This window comes from Nycticebus coucang, chromosome 4, assembly GCF_027406575.1.
Source record: "Nycticebus coucang isolate mNycCou1 chromosome 4, mNycCou1.pri, whole genome shotgun sequence".
Taxonomy (NCBI): domain Eukaryota; kingdom Metazoa; phylum Chordata; class Mammalia; order Primates; family Lorisidae; genus Nycticebus; species Nycticebus coucang.
Window position 1 is genome coordinate 54,213,957 of NC_069783.1, and position 27,040 is coordinate 54,240,996.

Sequence of the window (27,040 nt, forward strand, 5' to 3'; positions counted from 1 at the left end):
AGGATTGAATGGCAGATCTATTTTTAGATCTCTAAGTGTTCTCCAAACATCTTTCCAAAGGAATGTATTAATTGCATTCCCACCAGCAGTGTAGAAGTGTTCCCTTTTCTCCATATCCACACCAACATCTCTGGTCTTGGGATTTTGTGATATGGGCTAATCTTACTGGAGTTAGATGATATCTCAAAGTAGTTTTGATTTGCATTTCTCTGATGATTAAAGATGATGAGCATTTTTTCATATGTCTGTAGGCCATGTGCCTGTCTTCTTCAGAGAAGTTTCTCTTCAAGTCCTTGCCCAATCTGCGATGGAATCACTTGTTCTTTTCTTGCTTATACGTTTGAGTTCTCTGTGGATTCTGGTTATTAAACCTTTGTCGGAGACATAACCTGCAAATATCTTCTCCCATTCTGCGGGCTGTTTGCTTGCTTTACTTACTATGTTCTGGCTGTGCAGAAGCTTTTTAGTCTGATCAGATCCCAGTAGTGTATTTTTGAAGCTACTTCAATTGCCTGGGGGGTCCTCCTCATAAAATATTCACCCAGACTGATTTCTTCAAGGGTTTTCCCTGCACTCTTGTAGTATTTTTATAGTTTTGTGTCTTAAGTTTAAATCTTTAATCCAGTGAGAGTCTATCTTAGTTAATGGTGAAAGGTGTGGGTCCAGTTTCAGTCTTCTACAGGTTGCCAGCCAATTCACCCAGCACCATTTGTTAAATAGGGAATCTTTTCCCCACTGAATGTTTTTAATTGACTTATCAAAGATCAAATAATGGTAAGTAGCTGGATTCATCTCTTGGTTCTCTATTCTGTTCCAGGCATCTACTTCTCTGTTTTTGTGCCAGTACCATGCTGTTTTCATCACTATCGATTTATAGTATAGTCTGAGGTCTGATAGTATGATTCCTCCTGCATCGTTTTTATTTCTGAGTAATGTCTTGGCTATTCAAGGTTTTTTCTGATTCCATATAAAATGAAGTATTATTTTTTCAGATCTTTAAAGTATGACAGCGGAGCTTTAATAGGGATTGCATTAAAATTGCATATTGCTTTGGGTACTATGGACATTTTAACAATGTTGATTCTTCCCAGCCATGAGCATGGTATGTTTTTCCATTTGTTAGCATTTTCAGCTATTTCTTTTCTTAGAGTTTCATAGTTCTCTTTATAGAGATCTTTCACGTCCTTTGTTAGGTATATTCCCAAATATTTCATCTTCTTTGGCACTACTGTGAATGGAATAGAGTCCCTGTTTTTTCAGCTTGACTATTGTTGATATATATAAAGGCTACTGATTTATGGCTCTTGATTTTGTAACCTGAGATGCTGCTGTATTCCTTGATCACTTCTAATAGTTTTGTAGTAGAATCCCTGGTGTTTTCCAGATATACAATCATATCATCTGCAAAGAGTGAAAGTTTGATCTCTTCTGACCCTATGTGGATACCTTTGATTGCCTTTTCTTCCCTAATTGCGATGGCTAAAACTTCCATTACAATGTTAAAGAGCATTGGAGACAATGGGCAGCCTTCTCTTGTTCCTGATCTGAGTGGAAATGATTTCAATTTAACTCCATTCAATACGATATTGGCTGTGGGTTTGCTGTAGATGGCCTCTATCAGTTTAAGAAATGTCCCTTCTGTATCAATTTTCTTAAGTGTTCTGATCATGAAGGGATGCTGGTATTATCAAAAGCTTTTTCTGCATCAATTGAGAGAATCATATGGTCTTTGTTTTTTAATTTGTTTATGTGCTGAATTATACTTATAGATTTACGGATATTGAACCAGCCTTGAGACCCTGGGATAAAAGGGTCTTGATGTATAATTGGTCATGATGTATAATTTGTTTGATGTGTTGCTGGATTCTGTTTGTTAGGATCTTGTTGAATATTTTTGCATCTATATTCATAAGTGATATTGGTCTATAATTTTTTTTCCTTGTTGGGTCTTTTCCTGGTTTGGGGATCAGGGTGATGTTTGCTTCATAGAATATGTTGGGTAGTCTTCCTTCTTTTTCTACATTTTGGAACAGCTTGAGTAATATAGGTACTAGTTCCTCTTTAAAGGTTTAGTAGAATTCTGACATGAAGCCATCTGGTCCTGGGCTTTTCTTTTTAGGGAGATTTTATATGGTTGATGCATTTCAGAACTTGATATTGGCCTGTTCAACATTTCCACTTGATTCTGGCTAAGTCTTGGAAGGTGACATGCTTCCAAGTATTGGTCAATTTCCTTCAGATTTTCATATTTCTGAGAATAAAGTTTCTTGTAATATTCATTAAGGATTTTTTGAATTTCTGAGGAATCTGTTGTTCTGTCATCTTTGTCATTTCTGATTGATGAGATTAGAGATTTTACTCTTTTTCTCCTGGTTAGGTTAGCCAAAGGTTTATCTATTTTATTGACCTTTTCAAAAAACCAACTTTTTGATTTATTGATCTGTTGTATAATTCTTTTGTTTTCAATTTTATTTAATTCTGCTCTGACTTTGGTTATTTCTTTTCTTCTATTGAGTTTGGGGTTGGAATGTTCTTCCTTTTCCAGTTACTTGAGATGTCCCATTAAGTTGTTAACTTCCTCTCTTTCTGTTCTCTTGAGGAAGGCTTGCAGTGCTATAAATTTCCTTCTTAGAAGTGCCTTTGCGGTATCCCAGAGGTTCTGATAATTTGTGTCTTCATTGTCGTTTTGTTCCAAAAATTTGGCAATTTCCTTCTTAATCTCATCTCTGACCCAGCTATCATTCAGCATAAGTTTATTTAACTTCCATGTTTTTGTATGAGTATGCAGATTCCTGTTGTTACTGACTTCAACTTTTATTCCATGGTGGCCCGAGAAGATGCAAGGAATAATTTTTATTCCTTTAAATTTACTGAGGTTAGACTTGTGATCTAAGATGTGATCAATTTTGAAGTATGTTCCATGGGCTGATGAGAAGTATGTGTATTCAGTTTGTTGGGATGAAATGTTCTGTAAATGTCTGCTAAATCCAAATGTTGGATGGTTAGGTTTAAATCTAAAATTTCTTTGCTCAGCTTCTTCTTCTTCTTCTTTTTTTTTTAATTGTTGCAGTTTGGCCAGGGTTGGGTTTGAACTTACCACCGTCAGTATGTGGGGCCAGCACCCTACTCACCAAGCCACAGGCATGACCCTGCTCAGCTTCTTATTGGAGGATCTATCCAACACTGCCAAAGGAGTGTTGAAATCTCCAACTATTATGGAACTGGTGGAAATCAAGTTGCTCATGTCTGTTAGAGTTTCTCTTATAAATTGAGGTGCATTCAGATTGGGTGCATACATATTAATAATTGAAATCTCATCATATTGAGTATTACCCTTAACAAATATGAAGTGACCATTCTTATCCTTCCTTACTTTTGTTGGTTTAAAGCCTATTGTGTCTGCAAATAGAATTGCAACACCTGCTTTTTTCTGATTGCCATTTGCCTGAAATATGGACCATCCTTTCACCCTGAGTCTCTATTTAACTTTTAAGGTAAGGTGTTACTCTTGAATGCATCAAATATCTGGCCTGAGTTTTTGTATCCAGTCAGCTAACCTGTGCCTCTTTACAGGACAGTTTAAGCCGTTCACATTAATGGAGAATATTTATAAGTCTGGTAAAATTTTGGGTATCAAGTTTTTTGAAAATCCAGTGGACATTTTTAATCCTTTCACCACTGTGGAAGTTGGAGTTTGATCAAAAGTTTCTGAGTGAGTTTACTTTTGTGGTAGAGGATTGGGCTGGTCATTATGGAGGATAGGTCTGAGAATATCCTGAAGAGCTGGTTTGGTTATGGCAAATTTCTTCAACATATGAATGTCATTAAAGTATTTAATTTCTCCATCATAAATGAAACTCAGTTTAGTTGGATACAGGATCCGGGGTTGAAAGTTATTTTGCTTTAGGAGATTAAAAGTCGATGACCACCCTCTTCTGGCTTGAAAAGTTTCAGCAGAGAGATCTGCAGTCGTTCTAATATTTTTCCCTTTGTAGGTAATGGATTTCTTATGTCTAGCCAGACATAAGAATTTCAGAATTTTCTCCTTTATATTAACTTTAGTGAAGTTAATTATGATATACTGGGTGATGTCTTATTCAGATTGAGTCGTGCTGGGGTTGTGAAACTGTCTGCTATCTGAATTTCAGAATTTCTTTTTTTTTTTTTTTTTGTGGTTTTTGGCTGGGGCTGGGTTTGAACCGGCCACCTCTGGCATATGGGACCGGCGCCCTACTCCTTGAGCCACAGGCACCGCCCTGAATTTCAGAATTTCATGGAGAAGGCCTCTGTGCTTTGCGAGGCCACTTCATCACTTTCAGGGATTCCAATGAGGCCCATATTAGCCTTCTTCGAATTATCCCAGAGCTCTCTGAGAGAATGATCCATTTTTGCTCTCCATTTCTCTTCCTCTTTGAGAGTTTGGGAACGTTCAAAGGCTTTGTCTTCAATGTCAGAAATCCTTTCTTCTGCTTGGTCCAGTCTGTTACTGAGGGATTCTACTGTATTTTTCAGATCTTTGAGGGCTGTAAATTCTTGCTTCAGTGCATCAAAGTCTTTGGTGGTTTTGTCTTTAAATTCGTTAAATTCTTGAGACAACTTTTGAATTTCTCATTGAATTTCTAATTCCGACTTTTGAATTGCTCCTCAAATTTCTAATTCCAAATTTTCCTCCATTCTATTAATTTTGTTTGCAATACAAATTCTGAATTTGATTTCTGACATCTCAATCAGCCGTTTATGAATGGGATCTTCAGTCAGATCTGCCATATCTTTCCTTGGGGGGGGGGGTTTGATGTATTCTGGTTATTCATGTTACCAAAGTTTTTCCGCTGATTCCGCTCCATGATTATTTTACACCGTTTGATTTTTCCCCTGGAGCTTTGTTGAGGAAACCCACATAGTGCTATGGCCTGAGAAACTGGGGACCTGTTTGGTGTGGTGGGGTAAGTGGTTCTGTCTTGTTTTCAGCTGGTCTCTGTCCAACCCTAGTGAAATAGTTACTCTGTGTTGAAGTCTCAGCTGTGGAGAAATACCAGCAATTAAGTCAATCTTCCCCCCACAGGCAACAATTGGAAAAGGAAAATCAAACCTTCCTACAACCACACACCCAGGGCACCACTTGAATAGTCCTTGGGCGATTGGCTCAGTTCAAAAGGTCCAAATCAGTTGTCTCAGTGAGCACCTGTCTCAGGTGGAAGAGTTTAAAAGGACTCTGGCAAGTGGATAGCAGAGGTCTGGTGACAACTCAGATATGACTTGCTCCGGTGCTCCGTGAAGTGAGGAGGACCCACCCAGCAAATAGATTAGTGTGGGAAGGTTGATGCCTCCTTCCCTACTTTGCACCTCTATCACACACAGTCACTGATAGCCCTGCAGGGCTGTGACCCAGTTGCCTCTAGTGAAGAGATACTCCAGGGGTTTGCACCTGCCTGAGTCACAAGGAAATCTATATCTGCTCAGCCAGGCCACTGCGCTCTGCCTCTATCCAGCAGGAGGAGGTGAGGCCTGACAACCTTGGGCGCTTGATGGAGGCTGGGGGGTGTTTACTCAGTTCCAGCCCCACCCCTGATTGATGTTACTGACAGAACAGAACAAACAACTTCGTAGGAATTTGTTTCTGTCCCTGCTAAATTCCCCTGCAGAAGAGAAGGTGTTTTGAGTTCCCAGAGCCTGTGCCTCAGACCTTGTCTTTGCTCCTACAGGTTTGTATTCGGTTAGCTGTCAATTCTAGCCTCCCACCTTCCTTTGTCTATAGGCTGACGATCCCCTGAGGGCCGGGTGCGTCTTAGGCTCAGTAATGTGGTCCTCTGGGTCAGCCCCACCCTGGGAATTTTCTGGCTCTTCATGTGCATTTTCTAGTCCCCACACCCCACCCAGGCTGGTACTGCCTCAGGCAAACCCTTTACTCACGGGGCCTGTGTTTCCATCCCAGATCTGTTCCACGGTGGTTGCCACAAGATGCCTGGCCTCCTCTGGTTGCCCAGGGAGAAAGGGGGTGTGGCTTCAGAATTTCTGGGAGTGAGCCTTATTGTTGCCAAAAACAGCTGCTGCTCTGTACCTCGGGGCACCGCCGCTCTGGTGTGGTTCCCTCTCAGCTGATCATCGTCTCCTCACTCCCGTGCCACAGAATCAGCACTCACCAGCTGTAGTCTGGGCCCTGTCCACACCCCTCAAGAAATCACCCAAGAATCTGGACTCCTGGGGGACAGGCCTCCAGACCTCAGAGTGAGAGTGAAGGGGAGTGCTGGGAGCTCAGAGTTGCAGTTAGAAAATATATACAGTTTTAAGACTGGCAGGAGAACGTTGTGGCACCCTAGTAGGGGAGGTAGGTCCAGTTTTTAGAGGGTCTCTGTTGTGGAGTGTAGTGGGAGGACCTTTGAATTCTGCTCGTTTGTTTGTGGGGCAAGCCATTCTCATGGGGGAGGGGACTCCCGTCTGCTTGGTGATATATTTTGTACCTTTTGTTTGTATCGTTGGGGTCACAGCTCACCTCAGTGGGGTTGATGTGCATTCTTCAACCATCTCTTTTGGTGCAGCCCTAATCCACCAGGTGACTTGCTAAATTTCTGTCCTTTAACTCTCCTTCTGGATGGGAGCCTCTGTGGAAAGCTGGCTTCAGTCAGCCATCTTGTCTCTGCCCCTGGCTCAGGCTGTTCTTGAATTCCTGAGCTCAAGAAATCTACCTACCTTGGCTTCCCAGAGTGCTAGGATTATAGGTGTGAGCTGTGTTTGAATTTTAAAAATGCACCTGTGGGACTTTTTCAATAGAAAAAGCAATATAGATAAAATTTTAAAATAAAAAAGTAGAAGTTTGCTTCTCTGCCTTCCCTGAGAAAGTTCCATTATTAAACCCAACCTCCATATCTCCCAAGTTAGGACTGGTTCCCAGCCCCACTCTAAAGGCTTTTGGTTTGAAAGTCTTAAGCTTGATGTCCTGGGTTCTGAATATGAACTTCAAAATTCTCCTCACCCTTTCGGCCAGAATATTCTAAAGGGACTAGAGCAAATAGGACACTCAATGGCTTCCTTACTGTCTCAGAAGGATAAAACGCAAACCAGTTACTTCCACAGTGTGTGCACAAAGCAATGCATTTGTGCTCAGGGAAAAAGCATTAGAATTTCAACCTACATATTTTTATCTCACACATTGTTAATAAAATGAGTTTTATTTTGAAATTATATATTATATAATTATTTATAGTCACAAATGTGTATGTACATTTATATAGTTGTAAATAAATATACATATGAACTGAGGCAAGAGGATCTCTTTAGCCCAAGATTTGGATGTTGCTGTAAGCTATGATGCCACAGCACTCTATCCAGGGCAACAGCTTGAGACTCTGTCTCAAAAAAAAAAAAATATCTATATCTATATCTATATCTATATCTATATATCTATATATAAAAAACATATATTAAGTGAAATGTTTAAAAATCTTTTTACTGATGGAATATCTGATCAAAAATGTTCAGAGGTGGCCAGGTTGCTCATGCCTGTAATCTCAGCACTCTGGGAGGCTGAGGCAGGTATAGTGCCTGAGATCACAGGTTTGAGACAGCCTGAGACAGAGCAAGACCCTGTCTCAAAAAATAGCAAGGTGTTGTGGCAGGTGCCTATAGTCCCAGCTATTCTGGAGGCTGAGGCAAGAGAACAGCTTGAGCCCAGGAGTTTGAGGTTCCTGTGAGCTATGATGCCACGGCACTCTACCCAAGGTAACTGAGTAAGAGTCTGTCTAAAAAAAAAAAAAGTTCCAAGGCTATTAATCTTTGCTGCAGATGCTTTCAGAACTAGGATCACAGCTAAACTATACAGAAACATGTTCAATAAATTAGCTCCCCTCCCAAAGCCACTAATACATTACCTAAAAGAAAAAAGTAAACAAGAAAACTGGTGATAAATACAATAAGAGAGAGGGAAGAGTCAACAAATAATAAAAGGTAAAAGGGAAGAGAAGAAAGTAAAACAGAATAATTATTTACACATACACAAATCAGACAATAAAACAATGAATAAAACCCTGATGAATAAGGAGAGGTGAACTAAACAGAAGGAATAATCCACAAAACACCTTGAATTTAGAGATGAAATGAACCACATCGTATCCTGAAAATAAGCCAACTGTCACACAGTTGGAATTTAGAATGTATCATATCCAGAGCTCTGTGGTTTCCAGCATAATGCTTCACACATAGTATGCACTCACTAAGTAAGAAAGAAACGGTTTTAGCTTATGACATTTTATATCAAATGAATGTGTCTAGCCACAACTGGAAAAGTCAATGTATTTTTGTTATTTCTCTTCTTATGTTTTAAACTGAGTTGCTGAATATTTTATAGATTATGTGGGAGGAATAGAAAAAGTAAATTGAAAAGAGAATGGAAGTTCTGTGATGGTACATTTGTAAATGCAATAAAAATCTAAGGATTCATTTAGAAAATTTGAAGATAGCCAGGTAATTATTTATTTGCCAACTCACGGAAACTTCCCCTTGCTATTATAGGAGACAAATAATCAAGTAAGTATATTTGGAAAGAACCTGTAATTTAGAACTTCTAAACGGTTTTTCTATAGCTGGAATAAAGGCAATAAACAGGATTAAAGCAGTGACCTTTTTTCCTCTCTTTATTAGGAAGCTGAATTCATTAGCAACGTTTTATAAGGTCTATAAATTATTTTTGAAAATAACACTTCTGTTGCATCAGTATTTTTAAGCCTATTACCAATAGTAACTTTCAGCCATCTGATGGAGAATAAAGCATGTTTGGTTAGAGTTAAAAACATAACCAAGCCCTGGTCTGCCAGCAGTCCTGCTTTTGCCATCTCCCCTAAGGGCAGCAAAGAGAAATAGATTAATTTTTAGGCAAACACGAGGCACTACACGGTCAGATCACCATTTACATCTTAATCAAAAATTCCTTGAGGGTCTTTTTAGTGCCAAGCATTGTGTTGGAATTGGAGGTACATGTGTAAAATTAAAAGATTATTCTCGACCAGAATTCACAATAATTTCTCTAGCACTCCCTTGATTAATTTAGCAATCTCCAAACTGTCTGACATATAGCTATGCATTTGTATGCCTCGTATAAATCCATGAATGTAGATATAATATTTAGTCATGATTATTGCAGAGTATGCAATGCTTATTCTTAAAAAAAAACCCTATAGGTACAAATGTCTTTAAAAACTGCATAATATGTGATTCAGCAATTCCACTTTTAGGAAATCATCTTCACAAGATGATATAGATTACCTTTAATTACAAGGATGCTATTGTTTTTTGAATAGTGCAAGAAACAGCCTAGATCAATACAGGATTGTTTAAATAATTATGCTTTGTTTACATAATGAAAAACTAGGCAACATTTGAAAGGATTGTGTAGAAGCATTTTCACTGACATGGAAAAATTTCCATGATATATTATACAGTGAAAATTGGAAGTTACCTTGTTGCTTAAGTGTCAAGTACAGAAAAAAGCAAGCCCATACTTTGCGCTGAGTCCAGGCAAGAAATATGACCTCACAGAGTCTTAGTTCTCCTATCTGTTATGGATAGGACGGGTCCTCTTCCTCCTCTAAATTCATATGTTGAAGTTCTAATCCTCTGTACCTCAGAATGTGACTATATTTGGATCATGGTTTTTAAAGAGGTAATTAGGTTAAAATGAGGTCATTGAGGTTCCTAATTTAATATGACTGATGTTTTTTAAGAATAGTAGTATAGGCAATACAGAGGTCAGAGCATGTGAAGACACAGGGAAAAGATGGCCATCTGGAAGCCAAGGGGAGAAGCCTCAGAAGAAGCCACCCTGCTAACATCTTGATCTATTTTTTAAACTCGAGAACTTTGAGAAAACACATTTGTATTGTTGGAGCCACCAGTTGGTGGTACTTTGTTATGGCAGTGCTAACAAACTACCCTGTTTCCCCGAAAATAAGACCTAATTACAGGAAAGATAAGACGTCCCCTGAAAATAAGACCTAGCGCATCTTTGGGAGCACACCTTAAAATAAGACACTGTCTTATTTTCAGGAAAACAGGGTAATACACTTTTTATAAGGTGAGAGAAAATCTTAATACCATCTTTATTTAGCTTTCAAAGTTGCTTTAAGTCAAATAGATGTAATCTCTTCGTAAACTGTAAATCACCACATAAATGTGAATAGTTATTATTCTCATGGTTCCTGAAAATCCTGGAGGAACGTAGTCACCATGTTCAGATTGAACTTTATAACCCATTACTAGGGCAGACACAGTATCAGCACAGGGGACAGGGAGAAGGGCAGAGACATTATCAGTACAGAAGACAGGGAGAAGCAAATTTCGGTAGGTTGGATTAAAGCACACAAATCATTTGTCAGTGAAAGGAGAAAAAGAATAATTCCTGCCTGGGTACAATAGCTCATGCCTGTAATCCTAGCTCTTTGGGAGGTGGGAGGATGACTTGAGGCCAGGAGTTTGAGATTGCAGGGAGCTCTGATGACACTATTGCACTCCAGCTAGGGCAACAAAGTATGTATATGTATATCTCAAAAAGAGAAAAAAAAAATAGTTTCCTTACATCCACACTGCATATTGTTAAGCAAATAAACAAACATCTGAACTACATATAATTACAATAGCCAATCTTTATTAAGAATTTAACAAGTATCAAGTATGCTTCCAAGTACTTCTAATATGCATTCTCTAACTAAGTCTTATATCAACCCTATGGCAAAAGTGCTCTGTATGTGTAGGTGTTTTTATGTGTGTAATGTATTTTTTTTTAATTGTTTAGGATTCATTGAAGGCACAAAGAATTAGGTTACAGTGATTGCATTTTTTAGATAAAGTCCATACTTGTGTCCTGCCCCCAAGAGATGTGGCATAGACTGTGTCCCCCAATCCCTCACACCCCCTTCCCCCCCTTGTATTAGCTCATCTACTGCTTTCCCATTAGAATTGAGTACACTGGATTCTTGCTTCTCCATTTTTGTGATGCTTTACTAAGAAGAATGTGTTCCACCTCCATCCAGGTTAATACAAAAGAAGTAAAGTCTCCATCTTTTTAATAGCTGAATAGTATTCCCATGGTATACATATACTACAGCTTGTCAAACCACTCCTGGGTTGGTGGACGTTTAGGTTGTTTCCACATTTTGGCATTTGCAAATTGAGCTGCAATAAATAGTTCTAGTGCAAATGTCCTTATGATAAGAGGATTTTTTCCCCTCTGGATAGATGCCTAGTAATGGGATTGCAGGATCAAATGGTAGGTCTAATTTGAGTTCTTTGAGGATTCTCCATACTTTTTTCCAAAAAGTTAGTATGTACTGTATTGTATGTACATGTTTATTGTGTGCATCTATTTCAGTCTCTTCTATTACATGTATCTTTTTCTTTTCTTTTCTTTTCTTTTTTTTTATTGTTGGGGATTCATTGAGGGTACAAGAAACCAGCTTACACTGATTGCATTTGTTAGGTAAATTCCCTCTTACATATTACATGTATCTTTAACATGAAAATTTGCTTAGATACAGTTAATAAAAAAAAAAATTTCCAAAATGAGAAATTGTCATTTTCCAAGACTATGCTTTGCATTACCGTGAAACACTGAAAACACTATTGACTGAATGAAATGACCTATGGTAAAATACATAATCCTATGAATACATAATATGTATTTATATGGATTAATATGGTAAAACACATTAATATGGTACATACATTAATATGGTAAAATACATAATCCTATAAAATACATAATGACCTATGGTAAAATACATAATAATTGACATCTGCTTACTCTTACCCCAGCACATCCACATGCATTGCCCCGAGAGTGTGCCTACTGTTCTTCTGAGTTGTGTTTATTTCAGGTAAGTGTATTGATTATATTATCTCAAACATGTGCAAGCATCCTGATTATGAGATCTCAAGTAGAGGATAAAAAAGACAAGCCTTAAGTTTTAAGGAGAAAATTAAAATAATAAAATATTTTGAAATAAATGAGAGAACTTGCAGACCTAAAGAAACCCACATTGCTCACATTTAGGAACAAAACTAAGAAAATAAAGGAAAGGAGAGAAGCTTGTACATTGCAGTTATCTGCTTCCAGTGGAACTGAAAAGCACTTGGAAGAAACTAAAGACTCTGGTGTGAGTAATAAGAAATGAAGGTGGATAGTGTTTTGTGGCCACCATGTCCATTAGAAACCACATAAGCAGCTTCCTTATGAAAGGAAGAAATAGGCCGAAAAATAAAGTGGGATTTCTATAAAAACAGTACAACAGTCAACAATAATCCACCTTGGGAGGAGTCACAGTATTTTAGCCTAAGAATGAGGATGTCCATCTTTCCAAAAACCACAACAATTTACCACATCCATTTCCAGTAAGTGGTGTTTGGAGCATGGCTATCTACAATGGAAATAACTTATTACCTTCCATTTAAAGTCTACATGGAAAATAAAAAACTTCTATGAGCAAAAGATACAATGAACTAAATTTAAAAAAGACAAATGATATCTCTCCACAAAAAATGATAACTATGTAGTAATACATGTGTTAATTAGCTCAACTTGGCCATTCCACAATGTATTCAGATGCTCCTCAACTTGTGATGGGGTTATGGTGCCTGCTGACTTTGTATCATTTTCTCAACATGGCAAAGTAAAGAAATCCTAAGTCAAACAAACCATTGTTTCTCAGGGATTGTACATATTTCAAAACATGTTGTACACAATAAATGTATATAATTTTTAGTTGTTATTTAAAATGAAAAATTCTATTTCCAACAAGGAAATGCTTTTTGAAGATTAAAAACAAGATAAATGATAGAAATGACACTGCAATATATGACAAAGGTTTAAAATTCTTCAACTGCATAAAAAGCTTTTACAAATCAGTAAGGAATAACCCCACAAATATCTCTACACAAAATGGTCAAAGAGTATGAAAAGGGCAGCACCCATAGCACAGTGGTTACGGCACCGGCCGCATGCACCAAGGGTGGCGGGTTCCACCTGGGCCTGGGCCAGCTAAACATCAATGACAACTGCAACAAAAAAATAGCTGGGTGTTGTGGCATGTGCCTGTAAGTCCCAGCTACTTGGGAGGCTGAGGAAAGAGAATCGCTTAAGCCCAAGACTTTGAGGTTGCTGTGAGCTGGGACGCCATAGCACTCTATCAAGGGCAACATAATGAGACTCTCTCTCAAAAAAAAAAAAAAAAAAAAGAGTATAACAAAATAACACAGGAAGAAACACAAAGGCTAATCAACACAAAACTGTTTAATTTCAATAAAGAAATTAAAATTAAAATTATGAATAATTACTTACCTAGTAGATTGGCAAAGATATTTTTAAGAAAGGTTTAAAAAAAACCACTTCAGTAACTTTCACTTAAGAATTTATTCAAAGGAAATAATAAGTCTTGGGTTCAAAAACATATGTGCCAGTGTATTCATGACACCATTGTTTATGGGTTAAAAACATTGAAGTAATTTAAGGTAGCAATTGAAGATTGGTCAAATAAATCAAGGTATATATTCTTTCATTTATCATTTCTGCTAGATTCTATTCCTTGGAATAGTAAATAAAACTAACAGTTCCTAGAGACCCAAATATTTATTTTAGCAGTTTGTAGATGCTAAAAATGATTGGGGGGAGAAAAAGAAAGAGAAATAATTACAGATTCAATGCCATCCCCATTAAAGTGCCAACATCATAGTTGGTATGAAAAAGCTCAGTATAGCCAAGGTAATTTGTAGTAGTAAAACAAAGCTGGCGGCATCACTCTTCCAGACTCCAGGGTTACATTACAAGTCCACAGTGATCAAAACAGCATGGTATTGGCACAAAAACGAAGACACAGACATATGGAATAGAATGAAAAACCAAGAGATGAAACCAGTCTCTTATTTTACCAGCCTAGTTTGATAAAGCAAACAAAAGCACACACTGGGGAAAAGAATCTCTATTTAATAAATGGTATTGGGAGAACCAGATAACCACATGCAAAAGACTGATGAAACTGGACTTGTACTTTTCCCCACTTACAAAAATTGATTCAAGATGGATAAAAGATTTAGATCTAAGGCACAAAATGATAAAAATTCTTGAAGAAAATGTGGGAAACACACCGATGATGTTGGACTGGGGAAAGATTTTATGAAAAGGACTTCGGTGGCAAAAACAACAAAAATAAATGAGTGGGACTTAAACTGAAAAGCTTCTGCACGGCTAGGGACACAACAATTAAAGCAAAAAGACAACCTTCAGAATGGGAAAAGATATTTGCACGTCACGAATGTGACAAAGGCTTGACAACTAGAATCTACAGAGAATTTACATTAATCAATAAAAAAAGAACAAATAATCCTATCTCTAGGCAAGAGATATGAACTGAACCCTCTCTGAGGAAGACAGATGAGTGGCTAACAAATATATGAAAAAATGCTCATTGCCCCTAATCATCAGAGAATTGCAAATCAAAACCACCTTGAGATAACACTTCACCCCAGTGAGAATAGCCCACATCACAAAGTTCCAAAGTTGCAGATGCTGGTGTGGATGTGGTTGGATCCCAAACTAATACAGCCTTTTTGGAAAGAAGTATAGTGAATCCTCAAAGAACTCAAATTAGACCCCCCCATTTGATGCCATAATCCCATTACTAGGCGTCTACTCAGAAGAAAAAAAATCCTCTCATCACAAGGACATTTGCACTAGATTTACAATTGCCAAGATGTGGAAACAGCCTACATGCCCACCAACCCAGGAATGGATTAACAAACTGTAGTATATGTATACCATGAAATACTATTTAGCCATAGACAGAGACTTTACTTCTTTCGTATTAACCTGGATAGAGATGAAGCACATTCTTCTTAGTAAAGTATCACAAGAATGGAAAAACAAATATCCAATGTACTCAATACTAACATGAACTTAATTGTAGACAATCTAATATATGCCCACATAAGAGAAAAATTTAATTCAAGTTGGGGGGAGGGTGAATGCGGAAAAGGGGAAGGGAGATTGGTTGCTCCTACTTACAATGTGGGCACAATGTAAGGGGGTACATGGCACACCTCTTGGGATGCAACTGTAAGAGGGACTCTACTTAATAAACGTAAACATTGTGACCTAGTTGTTTGTACCCTCATATTAACCTGAAATTTAAAAAAATAAAAAGAAATCAATTTGTGCATTAATCACCTTTTTGCATCCAAATAAGTTTTTATGTGTACATACAGTAAATAAAAACATAAAGGATGCCAAAAAGATATACACATTTTAAGAACTGAAAAAACAATTAAAATTGTAATACTCAAGTCATGTTAGACTTCTGCAACTGCAAGAGGTGCTCAAATGTGACTTGTATTCATCTTTTGCTGATATATTTTGAGCATGACGATTTTCATAGTTTTTTTCTTAAAATGTGTACACATATTTTTGCACCCTCTGTAGACTAAATCGTTAGACTAAATCGTGGTGTATAGAATACTATGCAGCTGTACAGATAAAAAGATAAAAATATAGTCAGTGAAAAACTGTATATACTATATAGTGGGTATTATTTATGTTTGATGCTATTTTGGGACTCCAAGCACCTTTACAATGACCTTTGAAGACCCCATTCTACTATGGATCCCAATCTAAAAGTTGAGTTGTACTTAACTGACACAGATTTGGTTATGAAGACATTTATTTAAATGAATATTAATTTTTTATTTTGCCCTTGAAAAGCCCCTATTTCCAGTTATCTTTATCTATGCAAAAGAGATTAAAGACCCACCTGAAGGTACATATGCAAACTGACTTGCAGAGCGAGTCCTTCAGAGCTACTGTACTTGGCTCTGTATTTTCAGACAATCTTTTGATTAAAAACACTTCCAGGCCAGCAGGTCTGAAAATGAGGGCTAGGAATACAAGGAGAAATAAACATTTTGAAGCCCTGTCAGTCCCAGGCCGGGTAACCGTTGCCCCTTACGGAGACATTTCGTTTTGTTGTTGAGACAGAGTCCCATCCTATGCCCTGAGCAGAGTGCAATAGCGTCCCAGCTCACTGCAACCTCAGACTCGGACTGTGGGCATCCCGCGGCCTCAGCCTCCGCAAGCCGCTGGGATTACAGGCGCTCGCCGCAGCATCCAGCTGGGTTTTTCCATTATTTTAGGAGTGGGGGTGGTGGTGTCTGCTCTCGCTCAGGCAAGTCTCGAACTCCTGAGCTCAAGCAATTCTCCCTCCTCAGCCTCTCACAATGCTGCGATTACAGGCGTGAACCACCGCCTCGGCTTCGAGCGCTTCCAGCAAGGGGGAACGCGGAGATTCTGCCTACGATCTCCAGCCAATTGCCACGCTTCTGCGCTCAGCTATGACAACTCCGGACCAATAGACGGAGGGCTATTTTTTTCAGCCCCCTGCTGTTCTTTATCAGCCAATCAGAAACATTCTTCACCTGTCTCCCTCCTCCGAGGAGCTCAAGCTCCGGGGAAGCGGGATTCACTTCCGGGCCGCAGCTACGCAAGTTGCCATAGCGACCATTTTACGTTACTGGTTTGTAGTTTTTATCCGGGTGGCTGGGCGATTGCGGGGCGACTCTTTCCCGACTCCCTCTCCGTCCCCTGCGGCCGAAAGGCGTTAGCAAATACCCGGGGTCTGGCCTAGGGAGCCGTGTTGCCCAGTGGGGGTGAAGGAAGGAATGGCTGCAGAAGAAGAGGACGAGGTGGAGTGGGTGGTGGAGAGCATCGCGGGGTTCCTGCGAGGCCCGGACTGGTCCATCCCCATCTTGGACTTTGTGGAGCAGAAATGTGAAGGTAAAACGAACAATCTTTTCTCCCCTCTTTCATACCAGCCGTCGGCAGGAAGATGGTCACCGCAAACCCTCTTTTCCCTGTCTCCACCTCTGTCGGCCATGCTTAGAGCTGGTTATGTGGGAGGAATTGCTTTCACTCTGCCGGTGTTTTCCTTCGCGGACCTGAAAATGGGAACCGAGACGCCTCTCTCCTTGGACACGATGGCACGTCCAATAAACGTTAGACTTTACTCCTATGCGCATTCTTTCACACCATACTGTGTACCGCAGATTTTTGTCCTGGGTGGGTGGGCTGTTTGGGTGGGCGTCTTAAACAGCTTCACCAGTGATGTGAGAGGAGAAGAGGTCGTTTTTCTTCTGAATTCCTTATGATCTCTAGCATTTGCCTTGAGTAGTCAGTTTAGGAAAGGAGAAATGATTCACTCCAGACCAACAGTTAGCTGTAAAGGAGGGTAGTATGAGTACTCCTGTAGCTCCGGAGCCAGTGATCTCGGTGGCCTCGTATCCCCCTTGTTGACCTCTCTGATTCTTGGTATCTAGAAAATGAATGGGTGGTGGTGGTGATCTTCTAACAAATGAGTCGTATTCTCGCTTAGAGGTCTACATTCAGTTCTTGAAGAGAAACTGGAGCCCATTCGGGGGAGAATGAACCAGAAACCATGTCATATGAATGAGTGCCCACCTATTCTTGTGGTGGTTTAGCCAAGCACCAAGCAAGACTTAGAGTAGTAATCTATTCATCATTTGAACGTCTTCCTTATGTTGTGGATGTTAGACTTGTGTAAGGTTCAGTGGGATCCAGCCTTCGCAGGTGGTACAAGCTACAGGGAAACAAATTTCTGTGACGGAAGTGCTTCGTGATAGAAGGTATCCAAGATGAGTTAGTGGGCCTCAGAAGGTAGTGACTTCCCAGGACACAGCAGCATTTGAAAGGATCAGATAAAGACTTAATGGCGATGTTAGAGGGGATTCACCTAGCCAAAGGTTGGTTATCCTGGATGATCTTTTGAAACCTTTCAACCCTAAGATTCATGAATCTGGTGAAGATGAAATTTAGTTTGACCACTGAATGTTTTCATTACAATTCTCATTGCCATAATACAAATGCAAATAATAATTAAGTGTTGTAGTTTTTAAGGATGTTTACATACAAAATAAATTCTATTTGTACTGTTTTTGAGAATCTAAAATGCCATTACGAGACTGATAAGGAATGTGGGATTCTGACCTCCTTGAGCAGAAAGAAGAAATTATGTCACCTTTTGATTTTGCCCCCTGAAACTAAATGCTGAAGTGGAAAAAAATTTAAAGCATTGTTCATCTATATATTCCCAAATGTCAAAAGTGACTACATCCGGGCAGCGCCTGTGGCTCAAAGGAGTGGGGCGCCGGCTCCATATGCTGGAGGTGGTGGGTTCAAACCCAGCCCCGGCCAGAAACTGCAAAAAAAAAAAAAGTTACTACATCTCCGTAATAGCATACCTGATTATGTGATTTTGCAGAGAATCAGTAATTCACACCCTTATAAACATGTACTGTGCTTTCAGAATAAACTGAAAATAGTTTTCAGTAGCTGCTTTATTGCTTGAATGTACACTGTTATATAGAGCAGATGCCAGGATAAATAAAAGTGACATGCCAGTGACACTTGAAATAACTGTTTATGCTTCACTGACTTGGCGTTGTCAGTGTGCTATTCTACCTCAGATCATTTAAAGACTAGTTTGATACAACGTGGGACATCAGCTTTTATTTCTACGAACATTTATTGAGTGTGTCCTTGGGTCAGAAGGTGGGGATAGAAAGATAAAACAAAATCCTGTGATTGAGAAGTTTATAGCCTAGTAGGGAAGACAGGCAGGTAAACAGACTATAACACAAAGTTTTGGCAGCTGCTTTATAAAGGTAGGCATATGGTGTAGTACAAACACATAAGAGTTGAGAGGAAGGGATCTAACCAGCCTCAGAGTTGAGTGGATAGCAGGTCATGGAGAATGTGCCACTTGGGAATATTTTGAAGAGGTTGGGACAGTAAGGGAAAAGTGGGTGGAGTAAAGCAGGAGCATGGAGGTTTGAAAGTAGGTTTGGAGGTGTGTCAAATAGTTGTGTATTGTCAGGAGTGCAAGGTTTGGGTTTTAGAGTGGTGGGAGATAAGATGGGATCTACTCATGAAAGTCTTGTCTGACTTAAGGCTTTTATGCTTATTCTCTAGATCAGGTGTCCTCAAACTGCGGCCCGCGGGCCACATGAAGCAGTGTGAATTGTATTTGTTCCCATTTTGTTTTTTACTTCAAAATAAGATATGTGCAGTGTGCATAGGAATTTGTTCATAGTTTTTTGTTTTAAACTATCGTCTGGCCCTCCAACGAACGGTCTGAGGGACAGTGAATTGGCCCCCTGTTTAAAAATTTTGAGGACGCCTGCATAATGAACATTTGTTAAAGAGGTTTAAGCCAAAAATTGCAGAAGTTTTTTTGCATTTTTAATTTCTTTTCTTTTCTTTTCTTTTTTTTTTGAGACAGAATCTCACTGTTGCCCTTGGTAGAGTGCCGTGGCGTCACAGCTCACAGCAACCCCAAACTCTTGGGCTGAAGTGATTCTTTCGCTTCAGCCTCCCAAGTAGTTGGGACCACAGGTGCCTGCCACAAAACCCAGCTATTTTTTCTTGTTGTTGTTGTCATTGTTGTTTAGCAGGCCGAGGCTGGGTTCCAATCCACCAACCCCAGTGCGTGTGGCTGGCAGCCAGCGAGCACCCAGCCTAGTTTTGCATTTTAGAAAGATCATTCTGGGAGAATGAAACAAGTGTTTATTGTTTACAATTCATGGGTTTGTCCTGTTTCCCTAATTAGATTGTAGCTTCTGGAGAGAATGTGTATCTTTCTAATCTACATTGTTACACACATAAGATCATTGAGTAAACATTTGCTTTGGTTTTACATGTTTTAACTTCTTTATTGATCTACCATAGCATAAATGGCCTAATCACTTTCAGTAAAATTTGTATCAGCAAATTTCCAGAACAGTAAAGTAATGTGGAGCCTGATTTAATATTCCATTAAAAGTTTATGGAGAAATCATTGCCTTATATTATTGATTGAAAAGGGTCAAATTAGTGTTTTTCTTAAGTATGAGGTTGTGTTTATTTTAAATATTTTCTCAAGTAGGGGAAAAAACTTGTTTACAATCAATGGTGTATATTTATATATTATATTAAAGAAAAACTGCAGGGATTCAAAGTTCAAGAGCTAGATTATAAGAACATTAGTTCTACTTGTAAGGAGTAGATTTTTAGATTTGCTTTAATAAAAGGGTTTGTTTTTATACTATGCAATATTTTCTTTTAAATTTAGTTTTTGATGATGAAGAAGAAAGCAAATTGACCTATACAGAGATTCATCAGGAATACAAAGAACTAGTGAGTATTTTTTCCCACTAATTTTTAAAGATAATTAGGATGATATTACTTGTAGCTTTTCTAAATTTAAGAAATAGATTTTTAAAATTTTTAAAAATTCTTTAATTTTACAAGAATCCAGTCTACCCTAACAATACTACCAGTTATATTAGGCATCAGGGCTTCTCTGAGTCTCATTTTTATGACTTTTTATCTCTTCTATTCTACAGTCTTAAGAATTGGTTTGACAGCTATTTGCAGGTTCTTCTGCTGATATATCCAGGGATACGTTTAGTTATTCAATGGTTGTTTTGTGATTTTTAACAATGCCTCTCGGTAGCAGAAGATTGGTGCCATGCAGAATTTCATAAAGTCATGCTGACTTTAATTATTTCTAGTAAAGGAAATAAATTTTCGTATGATTTTCTGCAAAAGCCGAACTTTTTGTTGGTGAAAGATAATGTCATTGCCATGTAATATTATGTCGATTCATGTTTACAAAGTGTATTTGATTATACTTTTCTGAACTCAATACTTAATATGTGGACTGCCATTTAGAATTTTTGTATGTAATTATACAAGTTAAACTTTGTTTTTCTAGGTTGAAAAGCTGTTAGAGAGTTACCTCAAAGAAATTGGAATTAATGAAGATCAATTTCAAGAAGCATGCACATCTCCTCTTGCAAAGACCCGAACATCGCAGGTTTTTGCTTTTTGTTTTAGTTTTCCATTTTATTTAGGAAAATCAAGCATATAGACCCTGTTTCCAGAACTGTAAACCTGAGAGTGGGTAATATAAACCTGAAGTATCTCTATTGTAGCATGGTGTTTCTTTTTAAAAAAATTTTTTTATTAAATCATAGCTGTGTACAATCATGAGGTACAATATGCTGGTTCCATATATAGTCTGAAATATTTTCACTGAACTGGTTAACATAGCCGGTTTTTGCTTTTTGATATTCTGCTAGCATACAGTTTTGACAAAAATGTCCAGAGTTTCCTTAAATTTGGGTTTTTGATTGTCAAAGAATAATATTTTAGACATTGTGAGAGGTGAAAAGGTAATTCATCCTATATAGGTTCTTTTTTAGAGCAACCTTGACCAATGATAATTTGAGACATTAATGAACTGATATAATTAAAAATGAACTTTCTGAACTTAGAATTATAATTAGATCACAGTTTTCTTTTTTTTTTTTAAAGATCGTAGGGTTTATCCGAAGTCCTCCTTTATTTATATAGATTCTTGACAATTCTATAGTTGTTTTTTATTTTAATCTCAGCAGATCTAGTTCCTGGGGCTTCCTTCTCTTGGAACTACTTTTTTGTCTCATTAAATGTGCAGAGCTGAGATAAAGTAGATAATATATGGATTTATAACTAATGTGTATTGAGAACTTGTGCTAGTTGATGTTTTAGGAATTTGACATGTCTTATCTAATTTAATCTTACTGACACCTCTTAAGATATTGTACCATTTAACTTTTGTTTAGAAAGGAGAAAGCTAGCCTGGTGTAGTGGCTCAGGCCTGTAATTCTAGCACTCTGAGCCACCCAAGCAAGAGGATTTTTTCAGTGCAAGAGTTTGAGATCATCCTGTGTATGAGGGAGATCCTGTCTCGACTAAAAATAGAAAAATTAGCCAGGCATTGTAGCGGGCATTATAGTACCAGCTACTCCAGAGGCTGAGGCAGGAGGATTGCTTGAACCCAGGAGTTTGAGACTGATTGGGCTTATACCATGGCACTCTAGCCTGGAGGGACAGAAACTAAAGCACAGGGATATTAAGCAACCAGTCCAAAGTCTACAACTAAATAAGCAGTAGAGCTAGTATCTCTGCCCAGGTGATCCAACTGAGAACCCTTGCTCAGAGGTTGAGGATAGGGATATGTTGCTACTCCCAGGTAGTTTTCCTCTCAAAAACTGGCTTTGGCATCTTCTCATCTGTCAAGTAAACTGATTCCTTAGCAAGATATAGTGAAGATTATCTATACTATAATGTGACTCCAAGTTGTAGTTTCAGCCTTGATCTCATGCTGTAGTTCTTCACTACGTTATATACTAACTACCATCATCCATCATTCCAGACCACTTGCTCTTATAAGCATCCAGGCATCTTGCTTTACTAATACTGTCTCTTAACCTGGAATGTACAGCCCGCTCCCCATCCCTTCCTTAACTCAGAGACATGAGTAAAATGCTACTCATGGAGAGCATCTTTGCTACTTCTAGTCAGACCAGAACCCATTCTCCCTCACTACTGGGTACTTATTTATTTATTTATTTTACTGGGTACTTTTACATTGATATTTCTGGTACTCTGCCTTGAATTATAGTTTCCTTCAAGCCTGTTTTCCCTGTTATAAATCCTTTGAGCTGTTTTAGTATCTTTCTACCCAGCTCAGAGATGAAAACTTGGTTCCTAATAGGTAGGTTATCAATAAAAGTTTATTAAATTATCTTGCTGTTACGGCCTGGAAGAGCTCACTTTGACTGCATTTAATCCAGCACTTTCTGATACTGTTCACTTTTTATAAGTTCTCATTTAAAGATCACCTCTACTTCTAGAGATAGAAAATCTTTACTATAACATGACATAAAAAAAATAATACTATTTAGGCTGGGTGCAGTGGCTCATGCCTTCTGAGAACATGATCCTAGCATTCTCAAAGGTCAAGGCAGGTGGATCTCTTGAGCTCAAGAGTTTGAGACCAGCCTGAGTAAGATAGAGACCTTGTCTCTACCAAATATAGAAAAAACTAGCTGGACATTGTGGCAGGTGCTTGTAGTCCCAGCTACTTGGAGGCTGAGGCAAGAGGATTCCTTGAGCCTGAGTTTGAAGTTGCTATGAAGTCTGACACCATAGCACTCTACTCAGGGTGACAGAGTTGGACTCTGTTTTTAAAAAAAATTAATATTATTGGTATACCTACATTAATGTAAAAAAAAAGATGTTATTAGTTTATAATTCTATAATTCTATGAAATATAATTCTTTATAATTCTATGATTATATATATAATTCTATAATTCTTTATAATTCTATAAAGCAAAAGTTGTTTTACAGTTCACCTGTAGTTTTTATTCTGTAGGTACCATAATTTTGGTCTGAGTAACAACCTCAGGCATTTCTGTTTTAGTTGAATAGGAATAATTTTATTGAAAACTATTAACTGATATTTAAATTTCTATTAAAACACTGGTGTTTGTTTTTATTTTCCTTTTTCAGGAGTACTTTTTTGCTTTGTTTAAAATTTGTTAACCTCTTAAGCTATTATGAATGAGTCTAAATTTGTGAATGAACATGTTCACAGTAATAGTAGACACTAATTGTCTTTTGTTTGCATTATCAGGGTAACTTTAAATTATTTGTTAAAGGTAGAGTGTATCAGAGTTTTCAAATATTGTTTTCAAATTAAGATCAGCACACCTTTCTCTCTGGTTCTCCTGTATACCTTTTGAGTTGACTGGTAATTCAATCATATTATACACAAAGAAAGCCTTTGATACAGATCTGCATTTGAGTCTTAGAGCTTTCATTTACTAGCTATAAGACCTCAAGACAAAAGCTACTTTTTTTTTTTTTTTGAGACAGAGCCTCAAGGTGTCACCCTGGGTAGAGTGCTATGGCATCATAGCTCACAGCAATCTCCAACTCTTGGGCTTAAGTGCTTCTCTTGCCTCAGCCTCCCAAGTAGCTGGGACTACAGGCGCCCGCCACAACGCCCAGCTATTTTTTGGTTGCAGCTGTCATTGTTGTTTGGCGGGCCCCGTGCTGGATTCGAACCCGCCAGCTCAGGTTGTATGTGGCTGGCGCCTTAGCCACTTGAGCGACAGGCGCCGAGCCAGACAAAAGCTACTTCACAATTTTACTTTTTTTTTTTAATTTATTTTTAAATATGTAGCACTTCACAAATTTGTGTGTCATCCTTGCTCAGGGGCCATGCTCATCTTCTCTGTATTGTTCCAATTTTAGTGTATGTGCTGCCAAAGTGAGCACCAGTTTTACTTGTTTAACCATTCTGATTCTCAGTTTCCATATGCATAAAATAGGGATAGCATCTACTTTGAAAGGTTTATGTGACATTTCAGAGCTAGTGTACATAAAGCATTTAGCACAATGCGTGGTGTATCTCAGGTGGTCTATAAATAAATGGAAGCACCTCTTGATTAATGGTAGCTATTTTGGTGGTTGATTAGCAGCAGCGTGCTAATTAGGCGAGGGTCATGGATTCAATCCCTGTGTGGACTAGTTAGCATTATTCTCTACTGCAGCAAACTTTTAGATAGCAGATAGCAATATTGAATCAGACAAAGCTTTCACCATTACTGGAAACACAGCTTGAAGCACATTTACTGCTTGGCAGCAGTCTAGTATTTATGTGTTTATACCTGTAGATTAAATTGTGCCAATATGAAGCGACTATGAGTGAATTAAAGAAACCAGTTGATTGCCCGAGGTAATTTATGAAGTCATTTTTGTGTTGGTTTGGTTTGCTTAGTTCGGTTTTGATTTTCTAAATTAGCTGCCACTTTCATTTGGTATCTAAAACACACCTGCAAAATTCTTTTCACCTGGTTTGCTCATCATTCGCCTTAGGCCACTGATCCTGACATACTCTTTGTGTATTAAAGCCAGGCAGAGAGGCAAGGGGTGCATCAGATAAAGAGCTCCAGTTAATAAACAAAGACAAATAAACCTTTTCAACAGTATGGCTTTTTTGGTTGTTTATGTGTAGTTCTAAAAAAATGCCCATGAATTAGGATATCTTTCTAAACAGTTCAGAAAAGTATGATGTAATAAATACTGAGATTTATTATTTTAGTCATCTTCAGTTAAACTTTGGATTTTTTTTTTTTTTTTTGAGATAGAGTCTTACTTTCTTTTCCCTGGTAGAGTGCTGTGGTGCCATAGTTCACAACAACCTCAAATTCTTGGGCTCTAGCGATCCTCTTGTCTCAACCTCCCAAGTAGCTGGGACTACAGGTGTCTGCCACACACCTGGCTATTTTTTAGAGACAGCATCTCACTCTTGCTTAGGCTGGTCTTGAATTCCTGAGCTTAGGCAATCCACCCGCCTTGGTCTCCCAGAGTGCTGGTATTACAGGCATGAGACACTGCCTGGCCTTAAAGTTTGGAATTTTGATTAGTAAACTTTGATTATTCTGAAAAGCTGTGATATTTTCCAGTTGAAACAGACAAAAGTGACTTCCTTCATTGGTTGTGTTTTTTGGTGAGGATAAAACTTATTGTTAATTTCATGTATGGCCAAAGCCAGGGACTTCTAATGGCAAGAAATGAAAGTATTGGCTTGGCGCCTGTGGCTCAAGCAGCTAAGGTGCCAGCTACATACACCTGAGCTGGCAGGTTTGAATCCAGGCCAGGCCCGCCAAACAACAATGTCGGCTGCAACTAAAAAATAGCTGGGCATTGTGGTGGGCGCCTTGTAGTCCCAGCTACTTGGGAGGTGGAGGCAAGAGAATCGTTTGAGCCCAGGAGTTGGAGGTTGCTGTGAGCTGTAATGCTACGGTACTCTACCTAGGGCAACAGCTTGAGGCTCTGTCTCGAAAGAAATGAAAGTATTTTTGTTTTTGTTTTTTACTTGATTTGCTTTGACCTTTTTAAGATGGAAATAACACTTTCAGAAACATTTGTTTTATAATAATTGTAATTTGGGAGAATGATTCTTTTTTATCAATAATTTGCCCACTTGAAAGATTATATATGTAACGTTACCATTTACTTTCTAAAAATATGCACAGGATATTTATTTAACAATATTTTGTGTGAGTGCTTGTAAGATTTTTAAAAAGTAGTAGACTTTATTTTTTAGAACAGTTTCAGATTTATAGAAAATTGAGCATATAGTACTATTTCTCCAATTCAATATTTCCCTTGCATCATTTGGTACATTGTTATAATTCATAAACCAATATTGATACATTATTCCAATTAAAGTCTGTAGTTTGACATTTGGTTTCTCTCTTTGCATTGCATAGTTCTATGGGTTTTGCCAAATACATGTCATGTATCCACTCTAAGGTCATACAAAATAGTTTCCTTGTCCTAAAAATTTCCTGTGCTTTACATATGCATCCTTTTGGCCTTGCCCTAGACCCCTGGCAACCACAGGTCTTTTTATTATCTCTATAATTTTGCCTTCTCCTGAATGTCATATAATTGGAAACATATAGTATGTGTCCTTTTCAGACTGGCTTCTTTCACTATTCAATATACGTTTAAGGTGGTTCTATTTGTGCCTTGATAGCTCATTTCTTTTTATCACTAAATAATATTCTATTTTATGGAATATTATGTACCACAGTTTGTTTATCTATTTACTTTTTGAAGGACATCTTGATTGTTTCTAGTCTTTGGCAATTATGATAAAGCTGCCATAAAATGTAGGCTTTTGGGCGGACATAAAGTTTTCAACTCATTTTGATAAACACCAAGGATTCAGAGAAGACAGAACTGGGGGGTGGTGGGGTGGTGGGCACTTAGGAATGGGGTTGCTGAATCACAGAATCAGACAGTTTAGTTTTGTAAGAAATTGCCAAACTGTCTTTTAAAATGTCTGTACCATTTTGCATTTCCAACAGTAATGACTGGGATTCCTGTTTCTCCATATCCTACTCAACACTTGGTATTGTTGGTTTTTTGGATTTTAGCCATTCTAAAGTGTATAGTGGTAATTCATTGTTTTCTTTGGCTCAGTTTTTAATTGAGTCATTTGTTCTCTAATTGTTGCTTTAAGAGTTACTTGCATATTTGGAGGGTTTATTTCTATTTGTTGCTTTAAGAGTTACTTGCATATCCTTTATTAGATAAGTGTTTTTGGAAATTG

The 27,040-nt window shown here is 38.1% G+C and overlaps 1 protein-coding gene and 1 non-coding gene across 2 annotated transcripts in view; one reads left to right on the top strand and one right to left on the bottom strand.

Moving 5' to 3' along the window:
- Positions 1 to 16,502: 16,502 nt before the first annotated feature.
- The window catches only part of CFAP36 (cilia and flagella associated protein 36), a 34,870-nt gene continuing 24,332 nt past the window's right edge, over positions 16,503 to 27,040 (top strand). Inside the window, exons 1-3 of the mRNA XM_053589002.1 lie at positions 16,503 to 16,801; positions 20,151 to 20,215; positions 20,796 to 20,897. Of these exons, the coding sequence (XP_053444977.1) occupies positions 16,687 to 16,801; positions 20,151 to 20,215; positions 20,796 to 20,897 (282 nt within the window). The 5' untranslated portion in view covers positions 16,503 to 16,686. The remainder of the gene's footprint in view (positions 16,802 to 20,150; positions 20,216 to 20,795; positions 20,898 to 27,040) is intronic.
- Positions 24,086 to 24,192, bottom strand: LOC128585101 (U6 spliceosomal RNA). Its single transcript, XR_008379848.1, has one exon. It is a non-coding gene; the product is annotated as a U6 spliceosomal RNA (small nuclear RNA).